This window comes from Carassius auratus, chromosome 28 (genome assembly GCF_003368295.1).
Source record: "Carassius auratus strain Wakin chromosome 28, ASM336829v1, whole genome shotgun sequence".
In the NCBI taxonomy this organism is placed as follows: Eukaryota; Metazoa; Chordata; class Actinopteri; order Cypriniformes; family Cyprinidae; genus Carassius; species Carassius auratus.
This window is the reverse complement of record NC_039270.1, coordinates 15,016,204-15,043,449: the sequence shown is the minus strand read 5'-3', so window position 1 is coordinate 15,043,449 and position 27,246 is coordinate 15,016,204. Positions and strand designations below refer to the sequence as shown.

At 38.0% G+C, this 27,246-nt stretch overlaps 2 protein-coding genes across 5 annotated transcripts; both read right to left on the bottom strand.

Moving 5' to 3' along the window:
- Window positions 1-564: 564 nt before the first annotated feature.
- LOC113046957 (mitochondrial Rho GTPase 1-A) lies at window positions 565-14,012 on the bottom strand. 4 transcript variants are annotated; one of them, XM_026208123.1, is made up of 21 exons: window positions 13,637-14,012; window positions 12,837-12,895; window positions 12,652-12,733; window positions 12,466-12,509; window positions 12,332-12,385; window positions 12,167-12,219; window positions 10,211-10,319; window positions 9,626-9,727; window positions 9,412-9,510; window positions 9,140-9,248; window positions 8,918-9,038; window positions 8,671-8,755; window positions 8,231-8,376; window positions 8,049-8,149; window positions 7,834-7,964; window positions 7,672-7,755; window positions 7,461-7,583; window positions 6,343-6,545; window positions 4,836-4,958; window positions 2,474-2,620; window positions 565-1,584 (listed from the first exon to the last, which is right to left on the bottom strand). In XM_026208123.1, the coding sequence occupies exons 1-21, from the start codon at window positions 13,671-13,673 to the stop codon at window positions 1,467-1,469; spliced, it is 2,130 nt and encodes a 709-aa protein (XP_026063908.1). In that variant the 5' UTR covers window positions 13,674-14,012; the 3' UTR covers window positions 565-1,466. The 4 variants fall into 4 exon arrangements, with proteins under 4 accessions (XP_026063908.1, XP_026063909.1, XP_026063911.1 ...); XM_026208124.1 differs by lacking the exon at window positions 2,474-2,620; XM_026208125.1 differs by lacking the exon at window positions 565-1,584 and having other exon boundaries at window positions 2,474-3,238.
- A 1,376-nt stretch (window positions 14,013-15,388) lies between these two features.
- Window positions 15,389-26,868, bottom strand: LOC113046954 (arf-GAP with dual PH domain-containing protein 2-like). The gene is made up of 11 exons (XM_026208116.1): window positions 26,419-26,868; window positions 19,860-19,990; window positions 19,604-19,695; window positions 19,089-19,171; window positions 18,846-18,955; window positions 18,416-18,565; window positions 18,202-18,285; window positions 17,475-17,537; window positions 16,962-17,039; window positions 16,569-16,797; window positions 15,389-16,480 (listed from the first exon to the last, which is right to left on the bottom strand). Exons 1-11 carry the CDS (start codon window positions 26,504-26,506, stop codon window positions 16,452-16,454), a joined length of 1,137 nt encoding a protein of 378 aa, XP_026063901.1. The 5' UTR covers window positions 26,507-26,868; the 3' UTR covers window positions 15,389-16,451.
- Window positions 26,869-27,246: the final 378 nt, after the last annotated feature.

Below are 27,246 nucleotides of genomic sequence, written 5' to 3'. Positions count from 1 at the left end.
AAGAGAGTTGTATGGTAAAGTCTGAAATAGCAAGTCACCCACGGAAGCCTCTGAGGAAAACACATTCAACCAGTGAGCAGAGATTCCCTTAGGTGTACACATTATGTACTAATAAATATAAAGGGAGAATATAAAGCATTCTGCAACAGGCCTTTAAATTAAGTATTTAGCAATAGCTCTTTTTAGTCACACGGTTCCTGCAAATAAAATACATGAAATATGTACATTATATTCATACCATTTTGTCTTTGTTTCTTCAGAAAGCCCTGGCAGAGCCAAGCGGGCACTACTCCTCCAGTAAACATGCTTATGCTCTTTGTATGCTGAAAGTGATCACACATCACCATAAACTTAAATCAACATCATGACTTCCCCCTGAAACGGTCACATCCTCTCTTCTGATCTCTGTATAATAAAGAGACGCTGTACTCAGTCAAATGCCAAAATATGGGAAGGTTCTGGTTAATTTGCTTTGCGGTTTTCAATTTTATTCAATTTGTGCTCATTTGAGTTCCCATTATTGCAAAGACTGCTAATGGTGAAAAAAAGCAAACAAGACCGATGTATTCACACCATTATTTATTGTAAATGTTTGAAAACCCACATGTGCAACAATCCCATGGTTTTGAACAGGGAAAATGCATTAAAAGTTACATATGCATAAAAGCTGAAACATTGACAAACATGACAGTCTCTACATGATTGTTAGTTAGGAAGAATTCATACAGTCAGGTCCTTCTTAGTCTGCTTTGGAATTAACCAATTTACACCATCTCATTACTGGACATAAAAAGGGTTTTTTTCCTATGCATAATCTTTATAAAGGCCATGAGTAGAAAAGAAAAACAAATTATCAAAATAAAAAACATTGCATAAAAGAATCCATAGCTCTATGACTGCTTCAAGCAATGCCAAAAAAGACAGAAATAAGGCAAATAAATTAACATAGCTGAGATGCGTCAAGAGTAAAATGACCTTAACATGCGAGAAATGGCTTTGTTTCAGTGCTCCTCCCACAAGCACGAGTGTTATCTGATACAGTTCAAATATGGTTTGTTCACTAACTAGAGACAATCTTAGAGTGTCCAGTAAGATATATATACACACATATAAACCTAGTGTTCAGTCACCTATCAGTAAACCCTCACGCTCTGCTGTCTTTTCAGTTTAGGTCACACCAATTAATACTGACCTGAGGAAAACATCAGTGTGCATAAATAAAAACCTCATGTCTGAAGAGCAGACAGCTCCCGCCGTTACTGTAGATGTCCTGTTCCACCACACGGCTGATGAGGCGAGTTCCTATAACACTTGGTTTCGGGAAAAAGGGCATTTTTACTATACAAAATGTAGCTAACTATTACTAGGAATCTTCTCTCCTAAATGAAACTAGGATGGAATGAGGGATCATGGGTGTTGTAGTTTCTCAGAGGGCCGAGGATGCTGTAACATGCCGGATGCACTGATCACCGCTGCTTCAGGAGAGCTTTGTACATGGCGAAGCCAAGGACGGCAAACACGGTGGCACCGACGCTCGCCCTCAGCCAAAACGTAGAGTTTTTCAGGTCAGCTTGGGTCATGTGTCTGGAAAAAGAGCAAAAGTGATGGGAAAAAAAAGTGGATGTTTGTTAATAAAACATAAGTGCACTCATATGGTTTGTGAGATGAAAAACGACTAAATCCCTAAATATTATTAGCGTTCCCTGCATCATTTATAAACCATCATGAACAAACATATTTACCATTTTATGAAAGAATAATCTCTCCCAAATTTCCGTTTCCATAGAAATTACAGTTGGATAAAAGTGTATTAATGTAATAACCAATAAGACACATTAAAAATATGCAGATATCAATGATGCATTATGTAAAAACTAAAGTATGTTTCATTCCTTTCAACAAAAAAAAAACTAAAATTATGTAATATGGAGTTAATTTGTTTTTCACAGGAAAAAGGCATTTAACTAACAAAAAACAAAAAAAGTCCTTCAAAGGGTAAGTAAATGGGCCTCATTTAGATCATGCAACATTTTTCTTTTTACATATTTATTATTTTTGTAGGGGGATTTTGGGGTGAATTATTTGAGCATATAATAGTGTTAACACTTAGTAAACATGTATTTAGTTTTGCCTATTGGACATAATATACAGACAGATACACTGTTGAATTGGGGAAAGAGGTAGCATGGGAAAGCAGAGGAAAGCATAAGAGAGCCAGCTAATGTTTTTAGGGGATGAACATGTTTAAAGGCACTCAGAAGATAAAGACATGGTCAAAGTGAGAAACCCAAGAGGTCTCTGGTGAGATGAAACCCACCCAAGACAAAACCAGAAGGTTCAAAAAGCTCAACGCTGCACATCCAAACTTAAGACTGAGACACAAAACTGAAAACCAGTCAAGAAGTATCCTTCTTTCTACTTAAAATGCCATTTAAATCATGGCACCTTGTACTCCAGTGAGCGGGGGCTTTACCTGTTACACACGGGCACAAACGGGTCGACAGACGACTCCATGTAGACCGAGTCCTCTACAAAGCTGACTGCATGAACCTGATGGGTGAGGCTGGACTCCTCGTCAGCCAACAGAAGCGTGCCCACATCTTGTATAAAAGGCCTCAACCTTATGCACACATGCATGGCAGTTCAACAACCACACACCTGACAGGACCACCCCAATGTACCCCACTGCTCACCACATGCTGTAAACACACTCACACACTCACTCACTAATGCGAAATAGCAACTTTGTCACTGAATTTTGTTGTTGTTGTTTTCATCATATTTAATGGTTGGTTATTTAGTGGCTTTAATGTATATCAAGCAAATTTGTTATAAGGTTTACAAAATGTATATATATATTGTTTAGAAATATATAGTAGTAATAATTATTTTTTGTGCTATGTTTTTTAACCACCTGTAAATGAAGACGATCCACTACTTCAACAGCAGACTGACTAAATGACATAGTCAAGAACAATCCATGAAATACTATCCATCAAAGCACCAAACGATAATGGCAAGGGAAGCTCGTGTTTTAGATGGAACACTATATTAGCAGCAACAGGTTAGACGTGTTAGTCATCCAAATACAGGCACAAACACAAACTAGGATATTTAGATGTCTGAGAAACTGATGATGGTTAGAGAGGATAGGGACAGACGGGGAGATTGCTAACATGATGTAAAGAGATGCAAAGCAAAGATGAAAAGGGCAAGCCAGACAACTGAAAAGGAACACCTATGTAGGGACAGAACAAAAATTCACAAGATTAAATCCAACAGATTTAAATTCAATATATACATTTAAAAAGGTTTAATAAAATTCTGTGCACCTTGAGAATGAGATGGAAAAACCAAAAAAGGGTGTAAGACATGCACATGCTTTAGAAAAAATATGATACATAAAATAAAGTTTTGCAATAACATTAATGGTCACTTATTCTTTTCTATTGAAATAAGCATAGGGAAATTGTTGAACTCACACCCGTGCATTCTTCTGGTGTTACAGTTTAGGAAACAGTAAGAAGATTAGAAGATCTATGCAATCTAAGAGATCAACTGTGCATTATCTAAAAACAACTCAGGAAGAAATGCAACCAAAAAGCAAGGGCTCATATGAACCAGCTGGCCACATTTGTCCCTGGAGCAAGGATGAGTGAATTAGTGCAGATTTACTGCTTGCATATCCTCCTCTATTCACTAGAAACAAGGGTTAAACATCATGAGGACAAATGCAAATCTGTCTTATTCTGTCCAGGATCCGAAAGATTCCTTTTTTAAAATGGTTTTAATGTTTATGGCAGGTATAAAACAAACTAATTCTTCTAAGCAATGATGCATGAGTCTGAATGAAAGTATGCCTAAACACAATGACTAGAGATGAAAATCAAAAGAATATAAATATGTTCGCTCAAGCTCAACCAGGTTGCAATTGTATGCACACACACACTTAAACACACACACAAAAAAAGTCCAAGTGTAATATTGGTAAATATTATTCAATAAATAACAGTTTTCTATTGTAATGTGTTTTACATTTGTATTTATTTTTATATAGAATTTATTCCTGAGATGGCAAATCTGATTTTTTTTAGCATCCACTACTCAAGTCTTAAAGGGATAGTTCATCAAAATTGAAAATTCTATAATGAATCTGAATTTCTTTTTGGGGTGAACTATCCTTTAAGTGTCACATGATCCTTATTTTTAAATATTGGTTGTCATACGAATAATGACTAATAAAACTGACATTGACTACCAAACAATAACACAAACCATAACGAACACCATATTTGGTGTTAGTAAAAAATAATCCCATCTCTAGTTTTGAATTAACATTCATATAAAAAAAAAAAAAAAAAAAAAAAAAAAAAGTAAAGTAAAGCTCAAACACGCAAGCAGGATTTAGTCGGCTTCACACACTGGGTTAAGAAACTATTGCTAAGATGCTTGAAGCAGAATCAAAGGTGCGCTACCATGCCTCATTTGAATTACTGAGACATAAATAGCACATGCTCGATTCAAATGCAATGTAAATCAACAAGAGCTGCTAGAATGCCATATGTTTGGGCTTTGTGTGGAGGAAATGAGTCACTGGGAGCATCTGGCCAGTCTACTTGGAGACACATCTCTGACTTTTTAAAACTTTTTAACTTTAAAATAACACCAAAGTGATCATTTTAACATGGAGCCAGAACATTTCCCAACATCTCTCTGTGGATATGCAACGTAAATCTGTCAGGCCAACAGCTAGAAGGTGTGTTAAGAAGCCGGGGTTAGAGAGATCGCCCTGCAGAGTGGGAGAATGGGGGATATGTAGGGCTATACTCAGAGACCTGTTCAGAACAGCACTGTAGAGTTTGGCCTTTACCGAGCGCACCAGCTCAGAGTTCAGGAGGTTGTGACAGATGCAATAGGTGCACCTGTTGCAGCTGCACATGCAGCGTAACCTGGCGTGGCTGCAGAAACACACAGACAGGAAGAGTCAGTATCATGTGACCGTTCAGGAGAGCTGGATCCCAAAGCTGCTTCTCTGCTTGGGCTTGGAGATGGAGGAGTACAGGGAGGTAAGCTCAGGAATCAAAATATATGGGAGGAAAAAAACAGATTCTATTGCTGCGAGAAGACATTCTTTGGAAAACTGACTATCTACTGACACGCTAAAAAAGAAAGAAAGAACAGGAAAAGAAAGTACACTGGGAAGCCTCGAAACATCAAAAGGAAAACACGTAAAAGGAAAGATTCCTAGAAGCTTGCAAAACAAACTCGAGCAAAAAGCTTGAATGGGGCTGCACGATTAATTCAAATAAAACCTAATTAGTCATATGGTTTTAGATTGATATGCTAATCACGAAGACTGCAATTTAATTAGATTTTTGAGCTACTTATTTCAGAGGGAAGCACACCACTTTCCAGCTCATGATCTGGTCTGTGTTTTCAAAGTCTCATGGCAGCTCAGTTTGCAATAAATACCGTTCATCCCAAACTCCATCTTTGCATTTGCTATGAGTTTTTTGATCCCTTATAACATGCATTTGAGAAGCAACCATCTTTCAAACTGGGAACGAGAAGCACTTATAAACTGACTGCTGTCAACAAGTAGTAGTTTAAAAGAACAGTTCAGCCAAAAATGAAAACCGTTACTGGTACGCATGGACTTCAACAGTAAAGAAAAAATACACTATGGAAGTCAAAGGGACAAGTAATGTTCATTTGTGATCAGCAGAATAAGGAAATTCATACAAATTTGGAACAACCCAAGGGTGACTACATGAGGCTCCCTGCAGTTTGCCACCAAAATAAAAGCTTGAGGTTTTAAAGTTTGAAAATGCTTAAAAACTTAGAAAAAATAAACATTTCAAATGCAAGTTTTTTTCCTAAAAATAGATTACCAAAAATGAAGCCAATTAGTACTTCGTATTTTATAAAGCGGTCCAGACCAGTAGCAGGCCCTTTTCCACATACACCCTTTCCTGGAAAAAGAATGGAATTTTTTTTATTGTCAAAATCAGTTCTCATACACAGCCTTAGGAAAGAAGGACTGGTGCATAGCTTGCATGTCACTACATCACAAATAAAACCTGAAATTGTTTTGCGCTACATTAAAATAGCATAGACCAAATAATAGTCTAATGACTCTTAAACCAAATCAATGAAAGATCAGCTTTCCAAGATACTGCAGTTAGCTGCTACTATGATACCTAACAGCTTTAGAAGCACAAAGGAGAAAATAAATAGATAGACAAACAAAAGAGGGAGAGTCAGAGGAGCCAATCACGATCTACCAGGAGTAGCAGACAGTGGAGCAGATGGGTCTGGATGAAGAAGGGGCAGTGTACTCACGGATACATGGCCATAGTGGTGAGTTTGGTGTAGATGTCTTTGCTGGGTGCTTCGTCTGTGTTGCAGGTGAACATCTGTGGCGGGTGAAGCTTGTGTTTCCGACAGAAATCCAGCGGGGACAGACTGTAGTACTGACGGGCTTCATGCAGGTCTGACTTGGCAGCAATAATCACACAGGGAGTCTTACTGTCCAAGAAGTGTTTCTGTCAAAGAGCATCACAATGTTAACATGTGGAGTCGTTTTTGGATTTTTATTGAGCTTTTTGTTGTTGTTGTTGTCCATTACTGACTGTTTACCACATCTACTGAGCTTAAACTGATTCAGAATGAATTGAAAAACAAGTAAAAGAATCTTGGAGAATCAAGAGAATTTCCGGAGAATCAACTGAATTTTAATTTTTTTTTAATGGACTAAAGCACTTAATTGCACAATAAGAAACTAGAATGATATAAGCCGTTTGGTGAAAACGACACACAATTTCAATTTAAAGGCTTTGGGTCAGTAAGATTTTTTTTCATATTTTATTCAGCAACAGTACATTAAATTGATCAAAAATGATGATAAAGACATTTACAATATTAAAAAGAAACGCTGTTCTTTTGAAAGTTCTATTCAAAAGATCCTGAAAAAAATGAATGCACATCACAGTTTCCACAAAAAATATTAAGCAGTGCAATTGTTTAACATTTATAAGAATGTTTTTGTGTTTAATATTTGTTGAGCAACAGATCAGCAAGTTGATCACTGGAGGATCATGTGACTCGAAAGACGCGAGTAAAGGCTGCTGAAAATTCAGCTTTCCCGTCTCGGAAATAAATTACATTTTAAAATATATTACAATAATAAATATTTATTATATTTGTAATAATATTTCACAATACTGCAGTTTTTCTGTATTTTTAATCAAAGAAATGCAGCTTTGGTGAGCATAAGAGACTTTTTTCAAAAAAAATTCCCCACACTTCTGAATATATACAAGACAATTATAAAAACCAGAATTATAATTTTTCTTACCAAAGTGACATTTACTCGCATGAGCAGGACATAACCATTCCTTCAAGCTAGAATCAAACTGACTAGAGTCCTGCCAATAAACATATTTGAAACAGACGCTAACCTTGTAGACTTTAGCGCAGTACTCAAAAGAGCGTGAGTTGCTGATGTCATACACCAAGCACACAACATCACAAGCCAGATCAGCCTCAGAAAGGAACTCAAAGTCCGGCAGCACCTCGTGCAGCTGAGAAAGAGACAGAAAACCAATCAGCACTGGCCAGACATGAAGATGACTACACATTAGTGAATGAAGCAACAGAACTTTGCCTTACAAGCAGATATTTCTCTTGTCCATAAACATAAGTGGTGCTGATGGCATAGTAAGACTTGTGGTCTTCTCTTATCCTCTTCTGACGCTGCATTATGAAGGAGACAGTCAAAATCAAGTCCACGTCTAAACACACTACATGCTCCTGTGAGGCATCTGTACTCACCGCAAGATTCCTGCCAAGGAAAGCCTGCAGAAAGCCACTTTTACCGCTGCCTCGAGCTCCTAAGACATTGCAGCGGAAAACACTGCGCTGGGTCTGTTTCTTCTGCAGGTCGATGCGCTTATTCCTCGTGACTGCACAGCAACGACACATTCATGAATTCAAAATGAGCCTTCTATATGAACGAATGAATCAAGATGCACACTAAACACTCTTACTTGTGACAGCAGCTGCCTGTGACTCCTGTTCTTGGATAATGGAGTAACCAAGATAACCCAAGTACTCTAGACATCGCTGCACATCGAGGTATGTTGTAAGCCTGAAACAGGAGATAATTCAAGTTTAAGTCATTCATCTTTATTTCCATTTTTAAGTACTGTAGGATGAAGGCAGCACTCACGTCCACTGGGAAAGGTAGCCTTGGTAAGTGATCCAGCCCTGCTCATTGGTGCAGACTGTGTTGTTGACATCGGGACCCCAGGGCATGTAGGGAAAAACCTTGAACAAATCCTTCAGCTCATCTGGAGACAGGGCACAGTCTCGATCCTAACATACAAACCATTTGGGGTGAAAAAAAACATGGCTATCTTTCGTTTTTGCATAACGTCCTCGCTATTTTTTTCTTAAGCCAATTTTTAAACACTCAAAAATGCCTGTGAATGGCTCCGGTCGTGTCCTTCTACAAGGCGGCGTCTTAAAACACACCCTTGCATTACGCAATTAAACAAAAACCAGATGGTGTACAGTCAGTCAATCATCTTCATTCATGCTCTGACTGAAGCTAGATAACAGTTCTAGCAAATGCAGCTATTTGGAAAACTTGTATTTGGCTGGGCTCACTTTGTCATGCTTGTCAAAGACGCTCTGGAGGAAGAGGTAGGCGTTGTGGTTCAGCTCTGTGGTGCAGTCTGGAGGTATTTTTAACCTAGGAAAACAAATTGATATTAGAAATTCTTCTGAACCAATTACAAAGCCACAATTGGAATTTGTATGTTTCTTTGCAAAACGGGCCAGCGCAACAGATCTGCAAAAAAAAGTGATCCAACCAGAGATGAGCTACTTGTTCTGGATCTGGGCTGGGACTCACAGTGGAAACAGGTATTCCTGAGTCAGCTCCAGGTCGTCATCATAACCAAACCTCCTGAGCACAGTCCATGTGGTCTCATGCCGTCCTCTCTGAATAAAAAGTGTATGAAGGAACAGGAAACCTGGAGAACAGAGAACATCTCAGACACAACAGAACCTGATAAATGAAAGAACTTGAGGAATTTACGAATATGCGCTATATATGTTTGTCTACGCAGCTCACCCTTCAGTGTGAGGCCATTGTCTTTTACTCCATCAGACATATTTTTCCGCACAACATTCTTCACGTCCTCCAGGGCTTGAGGTGCCAGGGGGATGTTAAAACAAGTTCTCTGCAACGCAGTACCAACAATCATCAACAAAGTTGCTTGAGAAAACCCAATGCTCTCATTAATTTGCAGTTTGTGCAGATGTCTGCGAACACAACCTCTCTGGAGGAAGTTTTAAAACGCCAGAGCAATTTGAACACAGAGTGCTGAAGAAGACTGCCCTCACCTGGAAGAAATTAAGCTCATTATCGTTAAGAATGCCATCGTTGTCCAGGTCTGATATTTTGAAAATGCGAGTGAGTGCTTTGATGCACGAAGGCTTCATCTGGAGAATAAACAGAAAGCAACACATTACTTATTTGAATATTTTGATGGTCTTCTTTGTAATATAAAGTGGTCATATTAACGGGTCCAGCGGTCCCACTGAAGTAGTATTTGACCTCTTTCTCTTCTGGGGAGTACAGCGGTCCTGTCGGGTGCAGAACAGCCTTCTGAGCGTAGTAGAACAACTCAGAGATGTTCTTCAGGTTTTTGGCTGAACACTAAGAATGAAAAAAAGTAATTATATCAGTAAAGCTCATCATGGTTTATGTCTTCCATATTCAAAAATATCATTTTTTTTTTATTTTTTTTTTTTTTTTTAAGTACAGCATTCTTTTTTTCCCCTCTACATCTAATGTAATGAACACTAATGAACATTATGCAAAAAAATACTGTAAACAACAAATAATAATTAGTTTGCTATCAGACAAGAATCTTTAACAGGGAAAGATAATTGCATTATAACTGACATACAAAGTTGAATACTTGCATTTTCACTTTATTAAATTAACTTTATTTGTAAATACAATCATCACAAATTGATTTTAACAGGGTTTTTTTTTTTTTTTACATTTCCCCCCACAAAAAAAATTAATGATAATGATCTGAAATCAAACAAATACTGGTAGATACCTTGCAGCATCACTACAGAAGATACCCGACAAAAAACCACTCCGTTTAGATCAGACTGTGCAGACTCTCACCTCCACACAGGTCTCAATCTCAGAGAACTGGTTCATGATGGGCAGGATGGTCTCCATGCTGCTGTGCTCCACCAGGTCAGATTTATTCCCCACCAGGATCAACGGTACTCTGTGACAAGACAATACCATTTAAACATTTAATGGCTTTAGACACAATGCTTGAATCTTGTGTAAAATGTTGGTTTTACATTGTGCTAAAAAAAAGAAAACAAAAAGGATAAAGAGAGGAATTTCATCAGTTTTCCTCTAATAAAAAACTGCCTAAGAATGCCTTGCCTATAGATGCCTCTGTATACTCTGTATACAGGTAAAAGCAACTTACCAAACAAACAAACAAACAAACAAAAAAGGCAAAGTGAGGACATGCATACAACTATTACAGAATTACATTCCAAGTACATAGATTTTGTTACACTTTATTTTAAGGTGTCATTGTTAGTGTAATTGTACATTTATGAACGGAGTTATAAAAAGTAAAAAAAGGCCTCTAACACTAGCTTGCTCTATTCTTTTCCTATTCTATCTTTTATTTTTATTTTTTTTACATGGTTTTTTAAAAACTTGTTACGTGTACTGCATTAATCTAACTGAGACTTGTTATAGCACTTGTATATCATTGCTCTTTTGTTGTTTTGATTGCGTCCATTGTTCTCATTTGTAAGATGCTTTGTAAATGTAATATTAATTAACTACATGTACCTACTATATGGTTAGGGTTAGAATTAGGGGTTGTCTTAGACTTACTTGCATGTAATTACCTATAGTCTATGGTAATTATGCATAATTTAGTGTTGTTAAAAGTATGAGTATGTATGTACGCACACACACATATAATATAATTTTTTTTTTTTATAATAATGGCACTTTATGGCAAGAACATAATACCTGAAAGCAATAAATTAGATGAAAAAAGTTGATATATAATATGCAGTGAGTACATGGAGTCAACGTTACCATTTAATGATATTTGCTGTACTGACACTAACATCTTATCAAACAGTTATTTACATGTGTTTTTTTAGCAGACGTTTAACTAATATTTGCATAGTTATATAATGAGAGCTCGAAAATAAGAACAGCCCAGTGACCCAGGGCCAGTGAGAACAACACTTAGGACAAAACTGATGATTTTGTTGTATTTATTTCTGCTACTGCTGGTAATTCATTTATTTGTTCTTTCATTACTTACAGTTTACTAATAATGTTTGCATGTTCTCACAGCATGTGAGCAACAAAGACATCTTCATGGTGAAAACAGAAAAAATAATAATTACACAATTAACAAAAAGACATTTAAGGGTAATTCATGTTTGAAAAGTGTGTGTGTGTGTGTGTGTGTGTGTGTGTGTGTGTGTGTGTATAAAAAAATAAAAGTGTTGTCAAATGATTAACTGTTCCAAATCCAAAATAATATATATATTTTTAAATAATATGTATTGTGTAATTTTTATGTATATTATAAATACAAACACATGTATAATGTTGTGTATATATTAAATACATTTATATACAACATAATTTATATGAATATTAATATATAAATGTAAATACATGCTAATATTTTCCCAATGTATACTGTATATGTGTGTCTATATATACACATAATAAATATACACCGTACACATACATACATGATATGAAACCAAAACTTTTATTCTGGATGCAATTAATCCTTTGACAACACTATATATATATATATATATATATATATATATATATATATATATATATATATATATATATATATATATATATATATATATATATATATATATATAAAGAAAAAAAAAACATGTGTATGTGTGTTAGGCTTGTATTTTTTGCTGCAGTATCGAAATTGAAATCAAGAACTGTGAAATTTGCCTCACATCTACATTTTCGGTGTCATAACCTTTTTTTAATAGAATACATGTTTCAAAAACAGTAAGTTTAAAAACCTGGCAGGACACCACGCACCTGCTGTCCTTATCTGTTCTTTCATTGATGAGGGGAATCCAATGACTCGTCACCTACAGGACGCCAATATGATGAGACAGAGACAGTCGAACCATTCACATCCCACAAGTAAAAGCTACATTAGACAAACTAAAAACCCTTGGCATACAAGGAAACAAGACTTACCTTTTCGATTGATTTCTTGTTGTTTACTGAATATACGATGCATATAACATTGGCCTGCGCCAAGAGAGAAAACACATGGGAGGTGAATAGATACTAAACCAGACACTAAACACTAGACACTAAACCAGCCCCACCTTTGATATTTCTTGGTAAAGCTGCTCATCTGACTGTTCTGCTTCTGTGGGATCAGAAATATGGAAGAAGAGAATTCAAAACTAAAGGAATAACCAGCTGAGGAGGAGAGGCTTGAAGCATTGACATAAGAACAGCAATGCAGGCCATACGAGACTCATCATACAGAGATGTACATGTCTCAGTACCTGAATAGTCCACTATATGAGTGGGCACTCTCTCAGGAGTGACATCCGCTGGGATAGTGATCTCCTCGGCTCTGAGAGGAACCTTTCATGAGAGGCACAACACAAGCATGAGAAACACAATCAAGCATACGATTGACCTGAAGTGCTCTTTCAACTTGAAGAGTCATTTCAGTGAATGGCTGTACCTCATCAGGGAATTCCTCACTGACGAGAGACATGATCAGGGAGGTCTTCCCCACTTTGGCTGTGAAGAAAAATAAGTCCACAATGAGCACTGACTTCTAGATCTGTTCATAGCACCAACTGATTAACAGAAACATGCCTGTCAAGATTTGAGCGTCCTTATAAAGGGGTAGCTCACACATTTCAGTTGAACAGTTTCATTTCAATATTAATCATACAGCTTTTATGACCTCATGTTATGACCTCATATAAAGACTACTTTGAATAAAAAAATCATGTCACACCACAAAATAAAAATGAACTAGCATACTGTAAAAAAAAATAACGGTTTTAGTTATTTTAGTACATCAAATGAAAATGAGAAATTCTGCCTCGTCCGTCTCATCAATGATAACTAAAGAGAAATATTAAATTACAGGCTGAGGGATCTGAAGCTTGATGGTTTGGCATTGGAGAGCAGTATGTTTACATGGACAAAAACTGCTATTCTTTCGATTATTTCACACACAATACACAGGCATGTGTATTGACATACGATCTTTAATGACTGTAGTCGAATTGGACAACATTTAAACACATGTACAAAGCTAAATACATGTTATTCCTTGGAAAATATATTTTTCATTCTGTCTTGTCAATTTAATCTCACATGGATGAATAAAGAAAGTTTGTAGAGACATTTAAATCTAGAATTAAAGAATGTTACTGTGTATTATACGAGCAGCTATTAGAGAGATGCAAATCAACTGACTAACAGCAGCCATCTGACACTTACATAATTGACCTGAATCAATTCACTTACGTTCACCGACTAGTAATATCCTCACGTCCTTTCTCATCGTGGCAGCTTTGATGTGATCGAAATCAAGAAGGAGCGAGCTCTTTGTCGTGGATCATTGATCCTGCGGTTATATGTAAGTTAACAGAGCAGGCCTCTGTAGGGCGAAGCGGACGGATCAGCTTCTGTCTGTCAGTCTGATTAAAACCTCCGCTCACAGCACGTTCACACACACCGCTGATTCACGAGACCACGAGGGCACTGCTTGCTTTCTTCAGATTCACTTCATGACATTTCTCCGTTCACATTTCAAGCTCACGCCAGAAACGGCTGACCTCCAACAACCGGTAACTACGGGACGCAGCACCGGACAATCGCGGATCTCTTCTTCTTCAAACCAGCTTGGCGGATCTCCTGTTTCCTGTTCGCAGTTCTGATGTTATAGCGCCTCCTGTAGGACTGGAGAGGAGACGCTCGACCTCAGGGAAGATCTTTAAAGCTGGCTAAACATTGACATCTATTCCGTCACTACATTAATTTCAGGTTTTGGTTTATGCAGGTGGTCTTTTCTAAAAATATTTTATTTATGTTAAAGATTATTATTACAATGGGCAAATATCACATACATACAAGTAAGCAGAATAACAGTAAACCCCCTTCAAATTGAATGCTAAAAATGACTTAGACTTTTTTTTTACAAAGTAATCTTCACATTTAACACTCCTGGTTAAATGTGCACACCCATGTTTACTTAATTAATTTAGTAGGCCTACAATGTTTGTTGTCTTCATAAGTCTAAAACGGAATGTTAAATAAAATGTTATTACATAAATCTTATATTATTTAAAATAATGTATTTTATTATTTACAACAATAATAATAACCATGTAATGAAGAAAAAAATAACTTTAATAAAGTAAAATAATTTAACAAACCATTTTTGTAAAGATGTATTTTATCATTTTATCTATTGAATAACATAGTATATTTGACTGTCCCACGTTAGTCAAAACATGCTGTCCCACTTTTAAAATATCATTTTCTAAAGTGGGAGACAAAGATTTTTTTAAAATAGAAAATATTCTTAACACATTTTAAGAATATTATTGCAAATGTCTGATGTCTATATTCATGACAAATATGATTTGATAATTTAGAACGTTGTTTTATTTATAACAGATCTATACCCTTAACATTTAGTCTAAAATTGATGTCAATGTCATTTCAGTGAACTTTACTAGAGGTACTTCCTGTTTGTTGATTTTCTTGGCCACATCTCTGACATAATTTCCAGAAAGTCAAGTGATTTCAATATCTTGACACCCCTGCTTGAATTCAACACCAATCATGTTCAGTTTAATGTTGTAAAAAAAACATTAGTCAGTGTCCCACATAACACTAATCCACCCTATACTTCTCACTTTAAATGTATTATTCATTTATTGCTATTTCTTGCTAAGGTTAACATTCATAAATGTACAGTTTCAGAAAAAAATATCTTCCTCTATGTTTTTAGGAAAGACTAAACGTGTATGTGAACTTTTTAAGAAATTCCAAAACTTCTATTTGCACGCAAGAGCCTTTCATGGTGTGATTTTATAATGTGTGTAACCCTCATTTTCCTCTTTGTACTTATTCTTTTGCTGCCTAATAATAATAATAATAATAATAATAATAATAACTAAGTTTAAAAACTAAGTTTGTTGTTTTATTGTGTGTAGATATACACATGGATATTTGTGGATGACTGGAGATGCACTTATGGAAAAAAGTGTGTAAACTGATATCATTCTTTAATAATAATACAAAAGATACACAATTCAAAAACATTAACTAAAGGATTAGCTAAACCATGCATTGGTGGGGTTGCACTTCAAATGACATGACTTTTCTGCTTCATTTGTAAAAGTTTGTCTTTGCTGAAAAACATCACTGCTGAACGCTGATTTAAGATCCAGGCTACAAACTGTCCACAGTGCTTTGCTGGGAATGACAGCCTCTTGGGTCAGTGTTATCTGTAAAACTGTTATTACTTCAATATAAAATATAAAATAATATAATATATTTCAATAAATGGTAATCTAGCAAAATCAACATATTGCTAAAGTTATTAGTCAGTGAAGAGAATGGCATCCACTGTGTTAGCAACAAAAATAAAATTTCAAATGTAGTATTGATGTATTATGTGGTTTGAAAATAGATTTTAATATAAACAAAATTAAAGAACTGTGAACATGAAAACAAGTCAGTTTTGTTCAGTCGCCCATATGATTACCCCCAAAATAAAAACTGGCCAAATGTCAGTTTATGAACCCCAGGTGTTTTACGACTAGCATTTACATCACACACTTCATGTCACTTGCATGTGTCCATTTCTGCACAGCCATAATTCCTGATGGTTTCTGCTTCGATTTGGTGTCTCAGCTCCTGCATGTGAATCCGACTGACCTCTCACTAGGAACCGATCCTCATCTTGGTCAAGGCTTGTTTCAAGATCTCCACTTGCAGCGAGAGCCCAGATCTTATCCATCTTCAGACGCAGTCATTTCCTTTGAGCTCCTCAGAGAGTTCAGCCAGTCAGTCTGTCTTCATCTGACCTGCTGCAGTCCTCTCAGATTGGTTTCACATCCCAAAAAGGACCAAGATAGAGTTTTTTTAAACTGCTTGTTAGGAAACAATGCCCCCCCCCCCCCCAAACAAAAGCCACATTCTTCCACGGTTCTCTTTGAGTCCCTAGGACTCAAATGTTTTAATCTTAGATTAACCTAGCGTGTCAGGGTTCATTTTAAATAAATTTAGTGACAGAGTCTGAGCTTATTGTCCCATCCACTCATGGTCTTCACTTCCGTCTACGGATATTGGCTTCAGCTGAAAAGGAGACAGAGTGTTATTTTTGTTACAGCTCCTTTATGTTTTGCAACATTAGCACATCTGATTAAAAGTGTTATAATCTTACTGGTGTAATCTTGCGGCATCATGGGTCTGGAGATGACGGTTTTCAGGGCCTCCACCCACTCTCTCTGATCGCGCTCCTGCTCGCACATGAAGACGAACTGCCGATCGGGCGTCTCCACAATTACCCCAAACTTCCACTTGTTTCCTCTCGTCCCTTTAGGGACACACTCTCTCACGGAATATCCATGGTTCTCTGAGCCGATGAAAACTACCCCAAGCTCAATGGCATCCTTTAGGACAAAAAAAGAGATTAAAAAGAGATTTATTAAAAAAGAGAGAAGATTCACAATTTCACATAGTAGAAATGCTTTCAAATTCATTCGACACTCACAGGTTTCATGTTAGAGTTTTGTGAACTAAAAACACAGTAGGAACAGAAAAAAGCAATTCATACCAGCTGTGTTTTAAAATAGAGTAGCTTCCTGTCCAGGGAATCCAAAATAAACCATCTTTTCTTGAAAGGCTCTCGCTGCTGTTCAACATACACAAACAGCCAGTGTCATTTGTTTTTATATCGGTAATACTTTAAATCATTCGTCACATGCTCAACATAAGCGGTAGAAAATTATTTTTTTCTTCTGTGAGCTATCATACTCTGTCTGCATAAGACAGCAGGACAATAAAACACAATACAGAAATGTTATAATATAATAATAGCACATGCAGAACTATATACAGATGTTGGAAATATATAAAGAAATTGGACAGAGTGGTTCAACATGTAACGGTGCATTATTGTTTGTGAATGTTTAAGGATGTGTTTCACAAGAATAGCTCGATTTATCCTTAAATACTTGTGCAATTTAAGGGCAAATACAAACATCTTGCTAAACTTGAAAAAAAACTAGATTTCAAAATATGCAAAGAAGCAACACAGAAGGAACCATCTATGGGGGAAAACTCTTACCAGGGGGCCAGTCTTCTCCATGTAACCCTCTTTTAAATAGCTTCTGGTTATCCACGGGATTAGCTTTAGGCCAAAAAAAAAAACACATTGGTAAAAGAGTTTATAATCAAGATGAAATGTACAGTTACAGTTATTAAACCTTCGCACAAGAAATAAAAAAAATAAAAAAATGTTGATCACCTTTCACAACTGTTTCAGAGAGCTTTGGTTTTATTTAGAGTACATTTCAATCATTTGTCTTGACATTTCATAATATTAATTTCGTACTGCCAACTCTACAGAGCTGATCCAGATAAACATGTAGCAGAAATGTCATTGACCCAAATTCAATTTACGTCTACAGTGATTTTCAGTGTTTCACAGAACAATCTGTTCCTGAACTAGCCCAGAAAACTAGTGAATATAAGACACACAGAGACTGACAAAAAAGCGACACCACATTTCCGTGTCCTGTTAACACTGTGGTGTAGGGTGTTTGTTTGATGATCATTCATGTAGTGAAATGGAAGGGAAGACAGGCTTTTAGCTGTTAATGGTTTCAGGAAGTAAAATCACTTGGAAAAGGGGAAACTTGCAGTACTTCCTTTTTATGTGGCAAGGCTGACGCAACTACAGCGGGAGAAAACTACATGTTTTTAAGATATTCAAAAGCTAGGTAAAGCAAACTGCACTGAGGTTACACATGGTTCTCTAACAAGTCAAAATCAAGTACTCAAAATGTACTTACATCTCCATCGCTAGCTGTAGGAAAGGCTGTTTTCAGGTAGACATGGCGAATGGCTCTAATGGCATTGAACCAATTGACAATCTCCTAAAAGGGAGGAAATACAGGAGCAAATACTATTTAGTGCTCAAGCTGCCTATAAAACAAAAAAACCAACAACTTTGAAATCTGCATCAAATATTGTACAGTTATGGGGAATAAAGTTTCAGAGGTTTACCAGTCCATTTTTATGGTAAACAAAAAGGTTTCTGGTGTGATCATCCACAGAGTAGGTGATCTGAAGGCCGTGAGCGTGTCCTATCTTCTCAGGCTGGAAGGTTGCATTCAGGCCCTTCACAGAAATAACAGCCTTTGGTCCCTTAGATTCCTGAAAAGCACAGGTATAGTGTTTAATGAATATCTCAATTGTGCACCTAATACTTCATTAGATGCTATTATTTTCAATCAAAGTCAAATATTTTAAAATACAGCTAGAATTGTGTTCGATGAAAGATATTGGATGATTAATGCATACTATTAGCTTTAATGGACTTAAATGTCATGTAGTCAGTCTGTGCTGCCATTTACAATTAATGCCTTTGATAAAATATAATGAATTTTTTTCTTGACGATGTGCAAACATCATTGCTCAACAAAAAATGTCTCACATCCTCCTTGTAGTATTTGAGGGTGAAATCTTGCACTGAAAGGACAAACTTCCTCTCGAGAAACTGTCCGTTATCCTTTCCTTTCTTCCACAGCATGCCCTCATAGACACCTAGAGCAGGGCAAACAATTTCACTGAGAGATTATTGTTATTCATTGTTATTATTAGCAGGGATGAAACAGAATAAGGTAAATAAACTTTTAAGGTAAAAAAAAGAAAACATCTGGGAACTGAAATGGATTACCTGCTGTGTAGGATCTTTCTGTTTTTTCCTCTGTAAACTCCATTCTTTCGTATTTGGCTCGAATCCATTGTTCTCTGAGGACCCTATACAGTGTGCATAGAGTTCATTTTGTTGAGCTACGTGCTGGGGATGATTGATGTGTAAATGATAAACAGTATATATACATTGCAGTCCAAACATAAACTTATTATTTTATAATAACAAAGCAGATTGTACTAGTTTAGCTGAATGTGGCCATATATTTAACTAATAACATACGCAATTGACAGAATCAAAAGACTGGACTTCAAAACCAGAAACCCTTTTTAGTTGAAGCAGTAGTTCCTCTTACTGTAACCAACAATAGTACATAGCTTTTTTTTCTTGCCGGTAAAATGCTTGCTTGATCAGCTATATATATTTTAACTTCCTATAACAGAGATCTGTTCCATTCTGGCAATAAATTAGTAAGTATATGTTTCCGTTTTAAATGATGCTTTTGTTTGACTTTTCCGTCTGCAGAAGAGACTACTCACTCGCAATCGTCCGGTTGGGGCTGATAATAAAAGACTGGGACAAATTTCTCATAGAAGTTTTTGGCAGTACGATTTCCATTGGCCTTCATGAACTTCTCGTCCAAAAAATGCATTGAAAGGAAGAACAACAGTGTTAAGTTTCACATTCATGACCTAATGTATCTACTATATTCAGAAAACTGAAACAGTGACCTTACAAAATCTAACAGGGAGGTAACAACCAATATTTCATCATTTGAGTTTTTAGTTCACATACCAGCACAAGCTCATCATCCCAGAAGTCTAAGCGTATAGACTTGATCCGACTTACAGAAGGAAGATTGCGATGAGTTCCCGAACAGTTTAGACACACAAATATTCCCAGTGTGTATGAAGCCCAATCTGGATCTTCAAATAACAAGAGTCAAACAAACAAACATGTAAATAACTCAAGACACTCTAAAAAATGTTGGGTTACTTTTTCAACCCAAATGCTGGGTTGAGACTGCTGGGTTGTTTTAACCCGATTTTGGGCTGAAAATTGGTCTTAATCAAAACCCAGCGGTGCTGTGTTTGGGAATGCGGACGTAAAAGAGAGCACGTATGTCACTTTAACATCGGACGTCGCCAGTGCGAGAAGGCACCATTTTCTCAGCGTGAAAGAAGCGAGAAGCGAGTGAAAGACATTATGGTAAGTAACGATTCAAAATGTAAAGTTATCATTCATTGTTTATGTCCGGAAGTATTTTGAGGTTTCATGAAACGTGGAAATAAAAGAGGTTATATTGAAAAATACACAGATGCGGTTTTCGCCTCAGAACACAATATCTGCCCTTTTTGAGATGTTAATAGAAGGTTATGGTTACGGTTAAACTAATGTTAATTTGTTTTCTTATTTTGCGTATTTAAACTGAATGTATGTTAGTTTCTTAAAGGAAATGGCGTTATGTAATAAAGACTAGCATACTTATTTTGAGACTGTTGAAGTGGTAATAGTTCAAAGTAATGTTTTGCATGTAATATTTCAGACTTGTTGAGCTTGTGTCTTCATTGTGCCCACGCCGGGAGTTAACTAATGTTACACAGAGCCTGCTTGTGTGAGGAGGAGGTTGTTCTCTCAGCTTCTTCAAAAGAGAGGGAAAGATGGGTTTAAGGCAAGTAAACATCATAATTCCGTTATCAATTTATTACTTTTTTTTTTTTACTAAGAGTAAAATAATGTTTTTTTTTTGTTTTGTTTTTTTCAGATGTTGAAAGCCAGAGACATAGGAGAAAATAATTCATTTGAGATTTATAAGAGTTATTTTTAGAAAATGAATGTTTTTGTAGCCGGTCTGATTGTCTAAGCATCAGACGTCACACCCAGAGACCGTTGGCTAAACTTCAGTCTGAAGCTCCGGCTATCATTGCAGAGCTCAAACCAAGTTTGAGTCATCCTTCATTGTCTTTCCTCTTAAAGGAATAGTTCACACAAAAAATCATTTACTTGCCCTCGTGTCATTCCAAACCTACAAGTCTTTACAACACAAATTAATATATTTTTAAATTTCTCATAATTTTTAGTTAATCCATTGAGAGTCTAGAATGATAATCTGTATTTTCAAGCCTCATAAATACAGAGTTATTGTAGAAGTAATCCATTACAATATTTATATATGAATATATCTTAAATTATATGACAGCAAGCATGTCTGTTCAGGAGAGTAAACATGTGGAGAGTAAATTATGTCCATATTTATTTTTTGGTGAACTAACCCTTTGAAGAGCAGCTCTCCATGTACATGAACATTTGTGAGGTATGTGAATGTCATGTTTTAATGTTTCAGTAAAGAAGTAGCTTTCTGAGAGCAATACATTATTTCAAACAATATTACATGCTCACACTAGTGCTGCCATTATAGCGTTCTCGAGCGCTGTGGTAGACAGAGACATTAAACAACCACACAAAGTGTTACAATTATTAAACCGATTTTTTACCTATCCTTACTGATGTGAATACACCTCTACCTGAAAATGGATACAGCTTGATTAAATGTTCTCTCTTTTTCAAATGTGTTTCTCTTTAAGGCCACTGATGAAGAACAGGTCGTGACTGGTATGAAGGCTGGTCAAACTGATGCAGCAGTGGTTTTAACCTGTTAACTGTCACTCACGTTTTTGAAGATAGACATGAATGTGCATGATACAAACCTAAATTTTTATAATTCATGACTGAAAACATTTTGTAACATGATTTTGATGTACAATTTACATGGTAATGCAATGTCTGATTTTAAAATGGGTTTTGAAGGATGAATTTTGAGATTTTATGTTTTCAAGTGATATATAACTTCTGATGATTTGGACACAGTGTCCATGACGTAGTGTAGTTTTCTGAAGAGCTTTTTTTTAAGCTCAAATTGGGCGGAGAAGGCTGTCGGCATCTTGGCAGCGTGTCACTCCCTGATAATCGAAAATGGGAAAAGAGGCAGGAGCTGGATGCTGAAACCATGCCCACCTGGCTCGATGGCGGTGAGAGCAGCAGCAATCCACCTTTCACTCAAGTGGCCACGCCCTTAATTATGTAGAACATTTAAAGCTTAATATAATTTAAACATATATATGTATATATTAAATATTATAATATTAATACTTAATATAATTTGACTCTCTTTGGCAGCCAGCCTCAAGGGGCAGTCACACTAGACTTTGAACGTGCAAAAAAATTTTGGACGCCGCTGCGAATATGGGTGGGAGCAGGTTCCCTTTCATAGGTCACTTCGATGCTGCGGTGATGTCACCGTATGGGGAATACCCCTCGGTGTGACGAATGTCTGAAGCCCTATACCATCCCGCCAATCCTATTGGCCAAATAGTGCATGGCACCACCCCACGCATGCGTACGCATCGTATACCTGGGTGCCGCGCGTTATTTCACTCAGATTTCATTCCTTCAGGGAAGCGAATCATCTGTGCCCTAGGAATCATCTCGCATTCTCAGCGGTTTCTCCGAGCAGTGTTAACTCCTCTCCGCGTACGCGATGAATTTTTGCAAATGTAAGGAACCGTGTACCAGGTTAATCACAAAGGGAGACTCCCATGATGGTGCGTAGTGTGTTTACGCTTACATCGTACAAAAGAACTCGATGAAGGGGAGGGTATCACACCCGAGGCCGTGAAAGAGCTACGACGAGCAACGGATTTGGCGCTACGTGCTACCAAACATACTGCTCGAGCAGTGGGCCGTTCCATGGCTGGTTTGATTACGGTCGAGCGCCACCTCTGGCTTAATCTCACCGATATCAAAAAAAAGGACAAATCTTTTCTTATGGATGCTCTTGTTTCTAAAGACGGTTTGTTTGGAGAGGCCTCCCTAGGCCTTCCGCCAGCTGATTTCTCACAGGCCTAGGGAGGTTGAACGCCCACACGCCAGCTTGCCAGTGACAACGAAAGAGGTTAGACCTGAGCTCGACGGCAAATGCCTCTCGTTCTTGGGCCCCGAATAGCAGCTCCTGATACTCTTGCTGCTTGCCAGGGACTGTGTCCCCACACTCAAACACTGACTATATCGCTGCAAAGGGCGCTTCGAGCAGCATTGGATCGAGATATCATGCCGAGCGTTCCCTCAGACACTCTGCACAATTCAGCTTTCAAAATCCGAGGGACGGTTCAAGGGTCTGGCAAAGACGAACGGTTTATGACGGCTCATACAGCCGCCGCTTTTTCGATAGCGGTAGAGCCCGATGTTCTTCTTGTTGGATTAATTCCTGCCGTGGAGACATTTTAGGATTTCGTGCCTGGACATTTTAATGCCTATGAAAGCGTTGCAGAAAGCGGAAATCTTGATACCACTAATGTTGTTTCGGGCTGCGTGGGAACGCTTGCCCGGCATCTCACAATGGGTGTTACGCACAATTCGTCACGGATACACCATTCAGTTTCAAAAAGGCCCGCCTCCTTTCTGCTGATTTTTCCCATGGTTGTGAAACCAAAGGAAATAGCGGTGCTGTGACCAGAGATGCCAACTCTGCTGAGGAAAGTGGCTATAAAGGAAGTACACCCCTCTCAGATGGAGTCAGGTTTTTACAGCCGCTATTTTGTGGTGCCAAAAAAAGATGGCGGGTTGCGACCCAATCTGGATTTACACCGTTTGAATCTTGCACTCAGGATGAGCAAATTCAAGATGTTAACAGTAAAGTCTATTTGGTCTCAGATTCAACCAAACAACTGGTTTGTCACGATCGATCTGAAGGATGCATATTTTCATATTCAGATCATCAAGAGACACAGGAAGTTCCTCAGATTCGCTTTAGAGGGCAAAGTGTAGCAGTACCGCATCCTTCCCTTTGGCTTAGCTCTGGCTCCCCATACTTTTTCACTCTAACCGGGATCTTGTACTGAATCATCTAAACAGCCTGGGCTTATGCACGAATTTCCAGAAGAGTGTTTTAATTCCCTCTCAAGGGATAACCTTTCTGGGAATAGGCTTGGACTCTCGAGCGATGACAGCAAAGCTATCTCTCCCACGCGCTCAGTCTATCACGTCATGCATGCGTCGCTTCAAATCAGGTCGCGCAGTGACTGTGAGCTTGTGCCTCAGACTTTTAGGTCTAATGGCAGTGGCATCCCCTGTAATCTGTCTGGGATTACTTCAAATGCGCCCTTTTCAGGGGTGGAAGAAAAGTTGGAATATTTCACCCCGTTGTCTTCCGCATCGGACGATTTCGGTGACACAGAGGTGTGTTATCTCAATAAAACAGTGGATGTCAACCGAATTCCTTCTAGCCAGAGTTTGGCTGGGGATTTGTGCTTCCCGAGAGACTGTCACAAGGGACGCGTCTTTGACCGGTTGGGGAGCTGTTTGTCAAGGGCGCCCAGCTCACGGACTGTGGACAGCGACACAACGCAGTTGGCATATAAACAGGTTAGAATTACTGGCAGTTTTTCTAGCTCTCCAGTATTTCTCGAATCTGATGATCGGCCGTCATGTACTGCTCGGGTCAGACGACATAGCGGTTGTGTCGTATCTGAATCATCAAGGAGGATTACGCTCTCCGATTACGCATCATGTAGGCTGGCGAGAAATATTCTCCTTTGGTCTCAGAACAGATTTCTGTTGATCCGAGCGGTTCATGTCCCCGGACGTTTGAACTTCGGAGCGGATTTGCTATCCAGACAGACTCTGGAGCAGGGGGAATGGAGGTTGCACCCCCAAACGGTGAGCCTCTTATTGTAGATTTTTGGAGAAGCAAGGGTGGATTTATTCGCATCGAGCATGACTACGCATTGCCCGCTGTGGTTCTCCCTATGCCCTCCATCGCCCGTGGGCTTGTATGCGTTAGCTCACAATTGGCCCGGAACCAGCTTATATGCTTTTCCCCCCGATTTGTTTAATTCCAGTGTTATCCAGGAAACGGCTGGACAGAATGTAGCAGCTGCTGCTGGTGGCTCCGTGGTGGCCCAGACAGCCGTGGTTTGCGGACCTGATCAGTCTGTTAGCGGGCTAGTTGCTGAGCTTGATGACATAGATGTCACGTGAGCAACCTGTAAGTCTTCTAATCGCTGTGCTAAGAGAAATCTGAATCACCCACCGAATCTTCCAGAGAAGGCGACCATGAACAGGAGCAAATTTTGGTAAGTATTCTGATTAATTATCTCCCCTTGACTTTATGCCTCCACGTCCCCCCGATTGCCTCATAGACAGTAAAAGATGGCCTGCAACCTTCTCCTCCTGTCCATACGGTAATTTCTCTGTGCGACAGAGAGTCGCTGGTTATGACGCAATCGCTAGCCTATTTTTTTTACAAAAACTGCTTCTACGGGACCATAACGTAAGATACAAGGTAATGGAGCCTTTTATACATTTTCATGTTTCTTTAGAAATAATGAATGGACAAATGGAGTCTTTAAACGCCTCAGATGTAAAGTTATTCGCTATAAAAGTGACGCCAAAATGAATGGGAGTCAAAGGAATGCTAACAGCAGGTGGGGGTCCGCTAAACCTGCCCCCCTGGTGACCGCCCCTTCAAGTGGCCAGTCGATGAATTGCAATTTTAGTCACTTCCGTGTTGGCTTCACAAGAGAGAGCCAGAAGTTACCGCTTGATTCTTAAAAATAACCCAGGCGTTGGGTTCATCCTTTTCTGACCCAGCACTGGGTTGCCAAAAGAACCCAAATTGAGTTGTTTTCAACCCAGCAGTTTTTATAGTGCATGTCAAGCAACATCTAGGAAAAGAGACCCAATGAAAATAAAGCCTATTTACATATGCAGTATTTTTATTCTATTATCTGCTAGAGAATTACTTTTGAGAAACAGTAAACAATGTTATACAACATTGAATGTTACAAATCCCTATACAGTTATGTGAGATCTCTCTCTCTCTCTCTATATCTATAGAGAGAGATTAATTAACAGTCAGAATATGGAATCATGCAAACTGTGTGAGACATTCTAAGAATTCATTAAAATAGGGCTACCCTGTCAGTTTTGGCTACCTCTCATTAAAACAGATGGAAGGATAGTGTTCGATAGTGGAAAGTTCTATCTTTCTATCAGATTTTGCTTCCATCATATTAATAATTTGTGAGGTTTTATTAATATGTACACCTACCCCAACCCTAATCTTACAGTAGGATAAATACAGTGTTGGTAGCATTATTCGTCAGAACACCGGTTTCAAAACAAATGCCAAAGTTTTACTGAAACCATTGTTACAATCATACCATGACAATGAGATTTACTTCATTGCTACACTGCATCATCTACAGAACTGAAAACCATGATAAACAGCGTGTCGATATATTGTCAGTAAATCCCTATTAAAGTGGACAAAGAACTGCTGGCAGTGAGTTCTTACCTGCAGCTCCACAGTCAGCACAGCAGCTATTCTCTGGCAGCTTCGCCAACTCTAGCAGTGTCTTTTTGTTCTTTTCCCGATTTGCCATAGGCAAAATGCTTAAAAAAAACAAAGGTAGCGAGTTGACCTGTCTTGTCACGCGTGGTTAGTCCCGTCGGGCGAGGTTTGAAGGTTTGACCACGTTCATTGAGTCAGTGTGCGCTTTTGTCGCGTCAGATTCCAATCTCGACTGCGCTCGAGCGCGACAGAACACTGCGGCTGGACGATCACGCGAGGTCTTCCGCGAGCATTCTATTACTGAATAAAAAAACCCTTAGCGTTCACTTCCTGGAGAAAACCATCTACATACATAATTACACTAACATAAATTACTCTCTCGTATAGGTAGGAGTAGGCGATAATGACATTAAACTGTAAACAGTGACACATTGTGTATAGTTTTTCTTTTCTGTGCTTAATATTATAAATAAAAATTTAAATGTAAAATTACACTTGTACCAAGCAAACAATGAGATTATCAAGACTGATATTGTTTGCAACATATTTTTTTCAAGCTAGTAAATATACTCCAGTCACACTGAAACTGCATACACAAAATGTTGTATTTACTCGTTTTACAGGTGTACAGTTATCTTCCCAGATTCAAGTGGACTAAAACCATCAAATTTAGAAGATGTGGAAGTGAAACGTGTCATGACTCCGGGTTTCACGAAAAAAACAACGCTAGTTTTGACTTCACACATCATGTAAAGCTGATTAAATGCATGCGTTAGAAGAAAAAAAAACATACACAAACTGTACAAAAAATCAAATAGCACCATGTTCACT